Source organism: Pelophylax lessonae, assembly GCF_965119305.1.
Source record: "Pelophylax lessonae genome assembly, chromosome: 8".
Taxonomy (NCBI): Eukaryota; Metazoa; Chordata; class Amphibia; order Anura; family Ranidae; genus Pelophylax; species Pelophylax lessonae.
In genome coordinates this window covers 158097255-158111077 of record NC_138775.1, presented here as the reverse complement: position 1 = coordinate 158111077, position 13823 = coordinate 158097255, and the positions used below count along the sequence as shown (strand labels likewise).

Here is a 13823-nt window from a genome sequence, read left to right as displayed (position 1 = left end):
CATGGGGATGTGGAAACCTAGATGGGTTGTAGTATAGAATCAGTTCTCTGGCACTTATTGGAGGAAATTGTGCACTGGGCTGGGGATTTCTAAGATATTACTTTTTTTTTCCTTCTTGTGAATGTTTTGATGGAAAGATACTGGATAGTAAAACTGAAACAAGAATAGAACATTGACTTATTAACAATGGAGGTGGTTTTGCAGTATATGGATGAATGGCAATATCTAAGTATTGCTATAGCTTTTTCAAAAGACTTTGTCTGTTTTGAGATACAATATTTTTCATAAGCAAGAGCAATTTCGAACATTTTTTTTTTTAGGGGGTGTCATGCGGGCGCTGGGAGTATGAGGGGGAAACTGATGTGACATGCCAAAAAGTGGACATGGTCAAAAAAGTGGTTGTTTTTTTTCACCTTTCCCCTTTTTATAAACAAAATGGGACCTAGGGGTATATTGAAAAGATTGTAGAAGTGGAGTTCCATTGGGCCCAGCAATGGTAATCCCCAGAAAGTGTTTGGGCCAAAAATGGTAACTCCCAGCATACACAAGGGCCACCAATGAGAACTCCAAGAAAATATAATGGCCAAAAATGCTAATGCCCAGCTATTGTCAGGGCCAGGAATGATAATCTCCAGCAGTAGACCCCATCATGTGTCAGGGCCAGTACTAACCCCCAGCACGTCACAATATTATACCCCCAGCACAGCACAATAATTAACCCTCAGCGTGGCACAATAATTAACCTCTAATACAGCACATTGTTCCTCAGCACTGCACAAAAATAAATCCCCAGCACTGCACAATAGTTAAACCCCAACAATGCACAAACATTAACACCCAGCAAAAATATTAACCCCAAGCACTGCACAAAAATGACATTGGGGTCAGGGCTATGTTTACAATTAGTTGCTCACTGCACCCCCTTACTTTTGTGGTTACTGGTCAGCGTGCCCCTTTACAATGGTAGTCAGTGCTCATTGTACCGCCTAACATTGCAGGGCAGTAATCATTATGCCCCCCTTACATTTGTGGTTTGTACTCTGTATACCCCCTTTACATTTGCGGCCAGTGCTCAGTGTGCCCATTTAAAATAATGGTAAGTACTCACTGTGCCCTTTTACAATGGTGTTCAGTGCTCAGTGTGCCTCTTTTCAATGGTGGTAATTACTCAATGTGCCCATTTACAGTGGTGATCAGGGCTCAGTGTGCTCCTTTTACATTGCTAGTCAGTGTGTTCCCCTTGCATTGGTGGTCAGTGTGTTCCCCGTACATTGGTGGTCAGTGTGTTCCTCGTACATTGGTAGTCAGTGTTCTCTGCTTACATTGGTTGTCAATGTGCCCCCTTACATTGTTGATCAGTGTGCTCCCCCTGCATTGATGATCAGTGTGCTTTCCTTACATTGCTGGTCACTGTTTTCCCCTTACATTGATGGTCAGTGTGCCCCTTAACAATGGTACCCACCCCCCACTGATTTTCAACCTAGTTGCCCTCTTACTCTCAATTAGCAGTATAATTATAATCTTAGCAGGCAGGTGGGAGAGCAGAAAGGTTAATGGTGTCTTGATTTACCTGTTCCTGTCAACAATTATACATAGCACTTCCAGCACCAGGAAGTGGAGTTTGTCTGCACTCAATATAAAAATGGGGTTACTCAGAGGGGAGGTGCAGTGCAAGATGCATAGGGTTTTTCTCTACATTTTTTCTTTAGCTTTAGGGCTCTTTCACACGGGCGGTCCGATCAGATCCGCCTGTCAGTTTTTTAGGCGGATCTGATCGGATCCTCCATGCAGCTCTATGGGGCAGCGGGTGTCAGCGGAGACACCTCCGCTGACACCCGCTGCCATCCGCATCCGATCCTGTGCGTGAAATCTGGACGGATGGAAACCCTATTTTTCCATCCGTTCAGTAATCGGATCGGATGAGACCTGATGAGAGCGGACAGGCGGTCCGCTCTCATCCGATCCCCCATAGAGAGCAGCGGGGGCTGAGACACCTCCCTCTCCGCTCTGCAAGCGGAGACGGAGCTGTCATCCGCCGGCTCAGCAGGGATCGCGGATCGATCCCCGCTGAGCAACACGGATCCGCCTACGGAGGCAGACCGCGTGAAAGAGCCCTAAGTATTCAGTGTATTTGTATACAGACTAGATTGTTGGTTGCAATATGCCAGAGATGTATACTCTTAAAGCACTATTAAACCCAAAAGCAAACATTTATTACATTGCAGCTCACCAATTCTTCGATGTAGTGGCTGCATTGGTTTTCTTTTTAAAAGTTTTTCTTTTTTTTTTTTACCTGGTCGTCTGGCCAATAAGTCTGTTATTTTTCAACAGAACAAGGTGTCCTGCAAATGTTGCAGTTAGGGTTTGAAACAAACCATTTACCGCTGACAGGGGTGCTTGCAATGATCAGCTTTTATTAATTTATGTAAAACCGTTATCTCAAAAGTGAAAAAAAAATGTTGCTGCAACTGCTAAAAAGTGTTAGTGTGTGTTTTGCTTCAATGTGTTAGTGTATTTAAATCAGCTAGTGCTAGACTCCAACAGATAAAGTTGCTGTCCAAAGGTGTCTCTGTGTTCCTTCATCCAGAGTGGGGGCATTCTAAAACAGGAGGTGTGTTATGGCCAGATCTCCAGGTGAAAACAGAGGGGAAAAGAAAAAAGAAAAAATGCAGCCACAACATCTAATGAATGGTAAGCTGCAATATATTACAAGTTTGGTTTTGTGTTTAATATCACTTTAATGGTTACTATTTATACAAGCGGTCCGGTCTTATGAATTTCTACAAACCAGTCAAAAAAAAATATCCTTATGTAGCGGGGTTAAACATGCCTAAAGACACTGTTTGATATGTGGGAAGGAACTAGGCTCCCTCTAGTGGTAGCTGCATGGAATTTCCTGGGCTGTGACTTCCTTTTCACAAGATGAAGAAACTACATCTCCCAGGCTGCTTTGCAAGATCCAGGAACTAGGCTCCCTCTAGTGGTAGCTGCATGGAATTTCCCAGGCTGTGACTTCCTTTTCACAAGATGAAGAAACTACATCTCCCAGGCTGCTTTGCAAGATCCAGGGTGCACGGCTGCACCGCACGGCACTATGGGGGAGGTTATTTAAAAGGAAGAGAGAAGCGCGCGAAAGGGGGGGCCTTTCTGCGCTGGACTCTGAGGAACCAGCGAGCGAGAGTGAAGGACTGACACTGGATATTGGGCCAGAGCCTTTTAGCCTGGAGGGACGACGTGGAACCGTCCCATCTCAAGCACGAGGCACATTCCTGGAGGTCATACTGCTGTTTGCCGAGACCGGAAGTCATCCGCCAGAAGGACCCCGCGCGGCTGGCATATAGCCAAAGGACTGAGACCGCAGTGGAAGCGCGCGAAGGAGAAACTTCTGTTGGTGAGAGGGCACATGCCCAATAACTGACTTTATCTGCTGAAGAGACAGTTTTATCTACAGATAGCGGTAGCGCAGCAGGAGGTGATAAAACCCCGGGGTTTATCACCATACTCTCTCAGGAGACTCATAGACAAACAATAAGGTCTGTAAAGGAGTCGCCAGAGGCTTATCTCTCTCGCAGAAGTTATTGCTCAGTTACGCAGACACCCTGCGGTGACAACTAACAGCTCGTTGTTTTCTCTCTCTTGATCTTTATTCCTAACCTGGATTACAAATGAGCTCTATTCAATAACCTTGCTAGCGAAGATCAACAAGAAAGAAGAGAACTCTGGGGGAGGGACTCAGATAGGCCCACCTACCTGGTACTGTGTCTAGCCTTAATGCAGGAGGAGTGTGGGGGTATTCTTTTACCTTTTTAAAGTTGTTTTAAATAACCTTTTATGGACTTGTATTGTATTGTATTGTATCTCCCCTATTCAATTTGATACATAGTAAACTAAGTTTGGTTAATTACAATCTTGTGCGTTGTTCCATTGTGTCACCCAGAAGGACTACTATTCAAGAAGGTAACAAGGTATTGTTGCATAGTGAAGTATTGTATTCCAACCTGTGTATCTATTTGATAGTCCAGTCCTATTCTGGGTCAGTTGTGCCTGAGGAGGGATCGAGCCAATTTGATTGGGTTGTTAGGCAGGGTGTAGACCCAATAATATAATCAGCAGCTCCTGCGGGGGTGGTGCTACACGTGGGGGCTCGTCCGGGATGGTGGCATTCTAGAATACCCCGATCTGATTCGAATGGTCAGAGAGGAAGAGGTCATGTTGGACAACAAGAAGAAAAGTCGGCAGTTTGACTCAACTGCCCGGGTTGGAGTGATAAGTGTGGAAGAGGGTGACTCTCAAGTTGAACTCCTAAAGACCCAAGTGTCTCAGTTGATAGAAATGGTGTCCATCCTGACTGGTCGGGTATCCACTCTACCCAAGGGGAGTATATCGGAGAGGCCAGATGAACCTGTTAGTCTCAGCACAGATCCAGAGCCACGGCCTGCAAGATTGTTAACTTGTTTCAACTGCGGGGGAGTTGGGCATGTTAGAAGGGTATGTCCCAGCTCAGGAAATGCTGCCGCGAAACCTCGCGAGCCAGCGGGAAACTTCAGAGGACACCGGTGAAGGAGTCAACCGGGTGTCCGCCAGTCTTAAGGGACTCCAGAAGTGGTGCAGGATCAGGGAAACTGAGTCAGGGGGTCAGACCCAAATATAATACCCCCAGTTCTAGACTCCGGGTTACTGAGGGAAGGAAAGTCAATGCACGCCGGGTTCAGCGGGGGCCCAGATCAAGGAAGAAAAAGGAGAAGAGGGCCAGGGTACAGAGAACTGAATCAGACAACCAGGCTACATCAAGAGAATTCCCAACTAACTTGGTCGGGCCCTCCCCAGTGGTCTCGGTTCAGGTGGAAGGAATTTACACAAGAGCCCTCCTTGACACAGGGGCCCAGGTGACTCTTTTGTATAGAGACTTCTATGATAAATATCTTACCCATCTACCTTTGCAGAAGTTGGAAGATCTGGAGATATGGGGTATTGGGACCCAAAGTTTTCCCTATGACGGGTATCTGCCAATCAAGTTGACCTTTGATCCATCAGTGGCTGGTGAAGCGGAAACCTTCGACACCTTAGCGGTGGTCTGTCCTCGTCCACCAGGGGCCAACAAAAGCTCTCTCATCGTAGGAACAAACACTGACCTGGTAAGGCGCCTTCTGATACAACTGGTCCAGGGACAAGATGCTCAGGCGCCAAGGATCCATCCCATGCTACGGCAGGCCTACCAACGATTAGTGTTGGAGCAAGAGACCCCCGCAGAAGGAGTTGGACGACTCTGGAAGCTGGATAGAGCAGAAAAGGTCTTACAGCCAGGAGAGGTGGCCTGTTTTAAGGCTTCTGTTAAACTCACATGGCAACAGCCGGGTCCCTTCATTATCTTTGAATCAGGTCAAAAGGAGAGACAGAGAGGGATAGAAGTGATCCCTGAGGTGATCCCTTTGAAGGTGTTACAGGAAAACCGTGGAAGGGTTTTAGTGAGTGTCAGAAACACCTCTATTACACCAGTGAAGGTACCGGCCAGAGTGCTCCTGGGCCAAGTCAACCCGGCTACCCCAGTTGCCCCCATTGATTTCAAAGAAAAGGAACAGGGTGAAGCGGTTATAGAGGAGCTTTGCTCTGGAAACGCTGCCCTCCCGCCGGAATGGGTGAAGAGGGCCAAGGCACAACTTGCTCGATGTAGGGAAATATTCTCTAAGGACGAGTTTGACGTGGGATGTGCCAGGAGCGCTACTCATAAGATCCGCCTGAGTGAGGACAAGCCTTTCAGGGAGAGAGTCCGGCGAGTCCCCTTAGGTGACTTAGAAGATCTACGTCAACAGCTGGCAGAGCTCAAAAAGATCGGGATTATCCGAGAATCCAGGAGCCCGTATGCTTCCCCGATAGTGGTAGTCCGGAAGAAAAATGGATCTTTGAGGCTTTGTATCGACTACCGAACGCTGAACAGAAGAACCATCCCAGACCAGTATACCACTCCTCGAATCGAAGATGCCCTACAGAGTCTGTCAGGGGCGAAGTGGTTCAGTGTGATGGACTTAAAGAGTGGGTATTATCAGATCCCCATGCACCCTGAAGATCGGGAGAAAACAGCCTTCATCACCCCTGTGGGGTTCTTTGAGTTCAATCGCATGCCTCAGGGGTTGTCCGGGGCCCCTGCTACCTTCCAAAGGCTGATGGAGAGGACCGTTGGAGATATGAATTTGATAGAGGTACTGGTATACTTGGATGATGTTATCGTGTTTGGCAGAACTTTGGAAGAACATGAGGAGAGGTTGGAAAAGGTCTTGAAGAGGCTACATGAAGAAGGTCTGAAACTTTCTCCTGAGAAGTGCCAATTCTATCAGTCCTCGGTCCATTACCTGGGCCATATCGTGTCTGAAGAAGGGGTGGCCACTGACCCGGACAAGCTGGATGCTGTTGCTTCCTGGCCGAGACCCACAAATGTGACCGAACTCCGGTCATTCTTGGGCTTTTGCTCCTATTACAGGAGGTTTGTGGAGGGGTTCGCCCAGATTGCCCCGACCCCTAAATGAGCTCCTGAAGAATGAAGAAGATGATGTCCCTGAGTTGGTAAAGCCGGCGAAGTCCACCATAGGCCCCCGGAAGGCTAAGGAATCCATCCAGGATCAGTGGACCCCGGAATGCGAAGGGGCCTTTGTCCAGCTGAAGGAAACCCTAACCACTGCCCCTGTGTTGGCCTATGCGGACCCCACAAAACCATATGAACTGCATGTTGATGCCAGCCGAGATGGGCTGGGGGGGGTACTTTATCAGGAGCATGAGGGTCATCTGCGACCTGTTGCCTATGTGAGCAGAAGCCTACTGCCTGCTGAAAGGAATTATCCTACTCACAAACTTGAATTCTTGGCCTTGAAGTGGGCAGTGGTTGACAAATTGAAAGACTACCTGTACGGGGCTGAATTCATTGTCAAGACAGATAATAATCCCCTCACCTATCTGTTGACTACGGCCAAGCTGGATGCAACAGGACATCGATGGTTGGCTGCCCTCTCTAGCTTCAATTTTAGCCTGAAGTATCGGCCAGGAATCGGAAATAGTGATGCAGATGCCCTATCCAGAAGGTTGCATGTTCCACAGGAACCTGCGGAAGAATGGACTCATTTGGCTCCAGAAGGGGTGCGTGCCCTATATCAGGGAACTGAATTTCGATCCCGAGGAGGGTCAAGAGCAGAAGAGATTGGGGTTTCGGCTATCGGAGTACCCAAATGCTACTGCCAGGTGACCCAGGTTGAAGGGGAGGGTTTGCCCCGGCTGTCCAAAAGGGACTTGCGGAAGGAGCAGTTGGAAGACCCTTTGGGAAAACTTCTCTTGGAAGCCCTGGAGATCCAGAGCCCTGAGTTGCTTCTAACTGACTCCCCTCAGGGGGCCCGTCTGTTACATAGAGAGTGGACCCGGTTACAGATCAGAGAAGGAGTGGTCTACCGGAGAGGTCCATCTGAAGATCTGGAGGAGAAGTGGCAACTGTTCTTACCAGCTAAATACAGAGAGGGAGTTCTGGCCGCTCTTCATGATAATCATGGCCATCTGGGGCCCGAAAGAACCTTTCAGCTTGTCAGGGACAGGTTCTACTGGCCTTGTATGAGGGCCGAAGTTGAAGGATACTGTCATTCTTGTGTCCGGTGTATACAGAGGAAGACTCTGCCACGTCAAGCAGCCCCAATGGGCCATCTACAAAGTCAGGGACCCATGGAGCTGGTGTGCATTGATTTCCTTTGCTTAGAGCCTGATCTGAGTGGCCAGGGGAATGTCCTTGTGGTAACAGACCATTTTACCAGATATGCTCAAGCATTCCCAACAAGGGATCAGAAGGCCTCAACGGTAGCCAAAGTTCTTGTAGAGAAGTTCTTTGTACATTATGGGTTACCACAACGCCTCCATTCTGATCAGGGAAGGGACTTTGAAAGCAGACTGATCAAGAGACTGTTAGATATGTTAGGCATTCAAAAGACTAGAACCACTCCCTACCATCCACAGGGGGATGCCCAGCCTGAACGATTTAACAGGACTCTTTTGGATATGTTGGGGACTTTGAGCTCAGAGAAGAAACAGCATTGGGGCAAGCACGTAGCTGCCATTGTGCATGCCTACAACAGCACTGTCAGTGATGCTACTGGATATTCCCCTTATCGGCTGATGTTTGGAAGGGAGGCTCGGTTGCCAGTGGATTTGGCCTTTGGCATTTCGCCTGATCATACCTCTTCAGCATCGCATAGAGGATATGTGGACCGACTGCGGAAGAGTCTGAAAGCGGCCTATGACAAGGCTCAGGCCACATCTGATCAACGTGGACTGCGGAATAAAAAAAATTTCGACCTAAAAGTTCGGATCCATGACCTGCAACCAGGGGACAGGGTTTTGTTGAGAAACTTGGGTGTCCCGGGAAAACACAAGTTGGCAGACCGCTGGAAGTCCCAACCTTATGTTATCTGCAAGCAACTGCCAAACCTTCCTGTGTACCAAATTCGGCCTGAAGGAAGTGTGGGTCCATTGAAGGCTTGGCATCGGAACCATTTGCTGCCTCTCTCTGAAGCGGTTCGTATGCCCCCTGTGGAAGACTTGTCAGAGGCCCCTTCGACTTCTCGCCGGTCCAGACCAGTTACCAGATCTCAGACGACGCTCCCAGATGAGGGAGAGGGAAGTTCTCCATCTGAAGATTTGGAAGATGAAGAGGAGGTACCTGACTGGTTGTGGTCATCTCAGTTGCCAGAACCCACACCTGCCTCCCTGTCTTCGTCTGACTTGGCTGATAGAGGAGCCCTTCGGGCAGAAGCCCCTGAATTCATACCCTTTCATATGCTTCCAGAAGAAGCAGCTGAGGATGAAGATCCTGAGGAGGAGGTTGCACCCTTCTCTGAAGAAGAACTGACCTCTCTTGAACCATCAGGTGCCTCTGTGTTGGAACATGAGGAGGGGGACATGGAAGAATCCTCAGAAGTGCCTGATCCTAGTACCTCTGAGAGCATGCCTCCACGGGAACAGAGGGAAAGGAGAGTCATTCACCCACCTAAGAGACTGACCTATGATCAATTGGGTGAATGTTCGGAAGAAGCTGTTTTTACTTCCAAAAGATCTCCTGACCAGCCTAGTTCCTCCACTGTAGATTTGGTGGGGGACAACCCTAGCTCACCCCCAGGCACAACTGTACAAGCCACCCAAGTTTTGGGGGGTCTGTGAGAGATCATGAGAACAAAGTATTGAAGTAGAAAACGTTTGCATTTAAGTTTGTACATAAGGATATTGGGTTTGGCCATTATATATAAGCACAGTTTTTGATGTTCACAATTTGGTTTACTTTGTGAGTTAATGTTTGCGCACATTTTGTTGCTCTGACCTCACTATGTTTTTTCTCTTTCTCACCTTTTGATGTTTTTTTTTCAACACAAACTTTAAGATGTAAGTGTTTAAGAAATTGCAAAGGCACATGTGCTTTTTAAAGCAGCACTATATTAACACTGTAGAAATCACTTATTTGCTTATTAATTGCACTTTATCGTTTTACTGTTGCACTGCTATTAGAATACAAAATTGGATGTATTCAGATTGACTTATTTCAGCAAAATGTTAATGTTTTTGTTGTATAATGCCAACCTATGCACTAGGGTACATACTGTTGACCTCTTTGGGGACCAAAGTTTCTCAAGTGGGGGGAGTGTGTAGCGGGGTTAAACATGCCTAAAGACACTGTTTGATATGTGGGAAGGAACTAGGCTCCCTCTAGTGGTAGCTGCATGGAATTTCCTGGGCTGTGACTTCCTTTTCACAAGATGAAGAAACTACATCTCCCAGGCTGCTTTGCAAGATCCAGGAACTAGGCTCCCTCTAGTGGTAGCTGCATGGAATTTCCCAGGCTGTGACTTCCTTTTCACAAGATGAAGAAACTACATCTCCCAGGCTGCTTTGCAAGATCCAGGGTGCACGGCTGCACCGCACGGCACTATGGGGGAGGTTATTTAAAAGGAAGAGAGAAGCGCGCGAAAGGGGGGGCCTTTCTGCGCTGGACTCTGAGGAACCAGCGAGCGAGAGTGAAGGACTGACACTGGATATTGGGCCAGAGCCTTTTAGCCTGGAGGGACGACGTGGAACCGTCCCATCTCAAGCACGAGGCACATTCCTGGAGGTCATACTGCTGTTTGCCGAGACCGGAAGTCATCCGCCAGAAGGACCCCGCGCGGCTGGCATATAGCCAAAGGACTGAGACCGCAGTGGAAGCGCGCGAAGGAGAAACTTCTGTTGGTGAGAGGGCACATGCCCAATAACTGACTTTATCTGCTGAAGAGACAGTTTTATCTACAGATAGCGGTAGCGCAGCAGGAGGTGATAAAACCCCGGGGTTTATCACCATACTCTCTCAGGAGACTCATAGACAAACAATAAGGTCTGTAAAGGAGTCGCCAGAGGCTTATCTCTCTCGCAGAAGTTATTGCTCAGTTACGCAGACACCCTGCGGTGACAACTAACAGCTCGTTGTTTTCTCTCTCTTGATCTTTATTCCTAACCTGGATTACAAATGAGCTCTATTCAATAACCTTGCTAGCGAAGATCAACAAGAAAGAAGAGAACTCTGGGGGAGGGACTCAGATAGGCCCACCTACCTGGTACTGTGTCTAGCCTTAATGCAGGAGGAGTGTGGGGGTATTCTTTTACCTTTTTAAAGTTGTTTTAAATAACCTTTTATGGACTTGTATTGTATTGTATTGTATCTCCCCTATTCAATTTGATACATAGTAAACTAAGTTTGGTTAATTACAATCTTGTGCGTTGTTCCATTGTGTCACCCAGAAGGACTACTATTCAAGAAGGTAACAAGGTATTGTTGCATAGTGAAGTATTGTATTCCAACCTGTGTATCTATTTGATAGTCCAGTCCTATTCTGGGTCAGTTGTGCCTGAGGAGGGATCGAGCCAATTTGATTGGGTTGTTAGGCAGGGTGTAGACCCAATAATATAATCAGCAGCTCCTGCGGGGGTGGTGCTACACTTAATATACAGTCTTATGGACACTCAGAGAGCAAGCATGCATGCGTGCCCCCATAGGAAGCAGAGGGGGAGGTGCCAGGAGAGATGTTGGAGGACCGGAGAAGAGGGGGATCAAGGCTGCTCTATGCAAAAGCATTTCACAGAGCAGGTAACCTTAACATGTTTGTTATTTAAAAATAAAATAAAAAGCAAAGCTTGACAATCTTGGCTTCCCAAGAGAGATGCAACTTTTAATGCCACAAGGAGTAACAGAGTGGGATACTCTTCCTATTGTGATGTCACTGGCTGAATGAGAAATTGGTATATTCCTTCGTAGATGATATTCTAATAAGAAAGTAAATTATTTCCTTATAATAGAAGGCATGTCACTGTTCCAGGGCTTCCTGGTTTGGGAGCCTGTAGAACACTGTAAATGATCCTATGGATGAAAAAATCTGGTGCTGATTGGTAGGTTTCTGAAAACCTATTTTCAGAGTGAACTGATCCATTCCACCATAAGAGCTGATGCAGACAAACAGATTTACTCATCTCTATTATTGTGCTCCTGAACTCTAGTTAGGTTTATCAGATGGGTTCATATGTTCTATTTTTATCAAGGTCATTTCTAGAACTTATAATTTGACCTAAAGCTGGGTACTAAATTATGTCCAACCGGTCAGCAGGAAGTGGACAACTTTCAGAATGCGTATACTTCTTTCTGTGTACTCCGCATGTACTCTGGCTTCTGTTGAACAGTCATGCTGGGAAACCAGCATTTAATTAGTGCATGCAGTGCTGATCATTGTATTCTGACAAGGGGGGGGGGGGGTAGTGGGATCTCTGCTGTGAGAATACAATAACCCAGAGGGAGAGATCCCGACATATACATCATTTGAGTTGATGCAGGGATCTGTGAAATTTTATTTTTTTCTTTCAATCTGCTGGTTGATCAGAAAAACAAAAACTCAACATACCTTGCTTAAGAGAGCATTTTCTTTACTTTGAAGAGATCTACTATCATTGGAGATCTCTCCTCTTGTGCCCTGAGACAAGAAGTGAGAAAATTCTCGCAAATGAGAGCAGAAAAAAAATAAAAGTCCTGCTCTACCAAAAACAAAAAAATGTTAAATATATACAGTATACTTTAAACATAGGGAAGACTGCTAGACCTTAGAATACGTCAGTGGGATTTGATTATGTAATTATATAATTAGTCAAATTATTTCAAAACCAACCTTCACATATAGGCGTGGGGCTCCAATCATTTTTTGTGCATGTAATTACAGTAGTTGTAGATGGTTTATATCCCATTTCACATGAAAATTCTAATGTTTCTTTGTCCTTATAACTAGATTTAGCATTGCTTACTCTCCCTCGAACAATCTTTGGTGGGTTGCACTTGATTTCTGTGTAAAACAAAGAATACATACATGTTAAATACAATTATAGGGCAATAAAAAGAAGACAGTCAACTTTTTTTAAAAAGTTCATTTGTTACATTCTGCGCTATTCAGTTCAGTGTGTGTGTGTGTGTGTGTGTTTATTCTCTAAAAATTCCTATAGTTCTATGTATACTGTTCCTGAAGAAGCAATCTAAAAAAGTGTTTTGAAGATGTCAATCTCAGCTAGAACCACTTCCTGGGAAAGGGAGTTTTACTAAAGAACCATTTTCTCATTTATTCGAACTTCACATTGTGTCTGCATGTCCTCTTCACAGATCTTATAGTAAACAGTTTATCACAGTTACTGGAGTCACTTTTGATATAGATGTATATTGTAATAATATGCCTTCTTAAGTGTCTCCTCTCCAGACCTAATAGCGGTAATCTATGTAGTCAATATTCATAGCTGAGGTCCTCCATCCCCCTTATTAAAGTGTCTGTTGTTTGCTTGTGCTTGTGGTAAGCTTAAAATGAGGTACAGTAAATACAGTGCACCCAGAAAGCATTCACAGCACTTTACTTTTTCCACATTTTGTTAGGTTACTGCCTTATTCTAATATAAAGTCATTATTTTCCTCAAAATTCTACAAACAAGTCCCCACAATGACAACATGAGAGAAGTTTGAAATCTTTGCAAATTTATAAAAAACTCAAAAATCCTATGTACATAAGTATTCATAGCCTTTGCCATGACACTCAAAATTGAGCTCAGGTGCATCCTGTTTCCACTTATAAACCTCAAGAAGTTTCTATAACTTGATTGGAGCCCACCTGTGGTAAATTCAGTTGATTGGACTTGGTTTAGAAAAGCACACACCTGTCTATATAAAAGGCCCCACAGTTAACAGTGCATGTCAGAGCACAAACCAAGCCATGAAGTCCAAAGAATTGTCTGCAGACCTCAGAGACAGGATTGTATTGAGGCACAGATCTGGGGAAGGGTACAGAAACATTTTTGCAGCATTGAAGGTCCCAATGAGCAAAGTGGCCTCCATCAACTGTAAATAGAAGAAGTTTAGAGCCACCAGGACTCTTTCTAGAGCTGGGTGCCCAACCAAACTGAGAGATCAGGGAGAATGGCCTTAGTCAGGGAGGTGACCAAGAACCTGATGGTCACTCTAACAGAGCTCCAGCATTTTTCTGTGGTGAGAGGAGAACCTTTCAGAAAAACAACCATCTCTGCAACACTCCACCAATCAGGCCTGTATGGTAGAGTGGCTAGTCTCTTGTATACCTAATTTTCAGTCAACCACAGTGATACTTGCAGTGAAACATCATAATTACTGCTGTTAAGATTATCAAACCCCACTTTTTCATCTGTAAATAGTGAAGTGAAAAAATGATTTAACATATCTGCCTTTTCCCTGTCATTTGTGACTAGCTTCCTGTGTTGTATGTTATGGGGCCTATCTATCC

At 45.8% G+C, this 13823-nt stretch overlaps 1 protein-coding gene across 1 annotated transcript in view; it reads right to left on the bottom strand.

Annotated features, from left to right (window-relative positions):
* LOC309562207 (complement factor H-like) overlaps positions 1-13823 on the bottom strand; it is a gene marked incomplete at its 3' end in the record, with an annotated part of 190196 nt that overhangs the window by 74825 nt on the left and 101548 nt on the right. The window contains exons 6-7 of the mRNA XM_082266326.1: positions 12201-12371; positions 11940-12031 (exon numbers count right to left, since the gene is read on the bottom strand). Of these exons, the coding sequence (XP_082122452.1) occupies positions 11940-12031; positions 12201-12371 (263 nt within the window). The remainder of the gene's footprint in view (positions 1-11939; positions 12032-12200; positions 12372-13823) is intronic.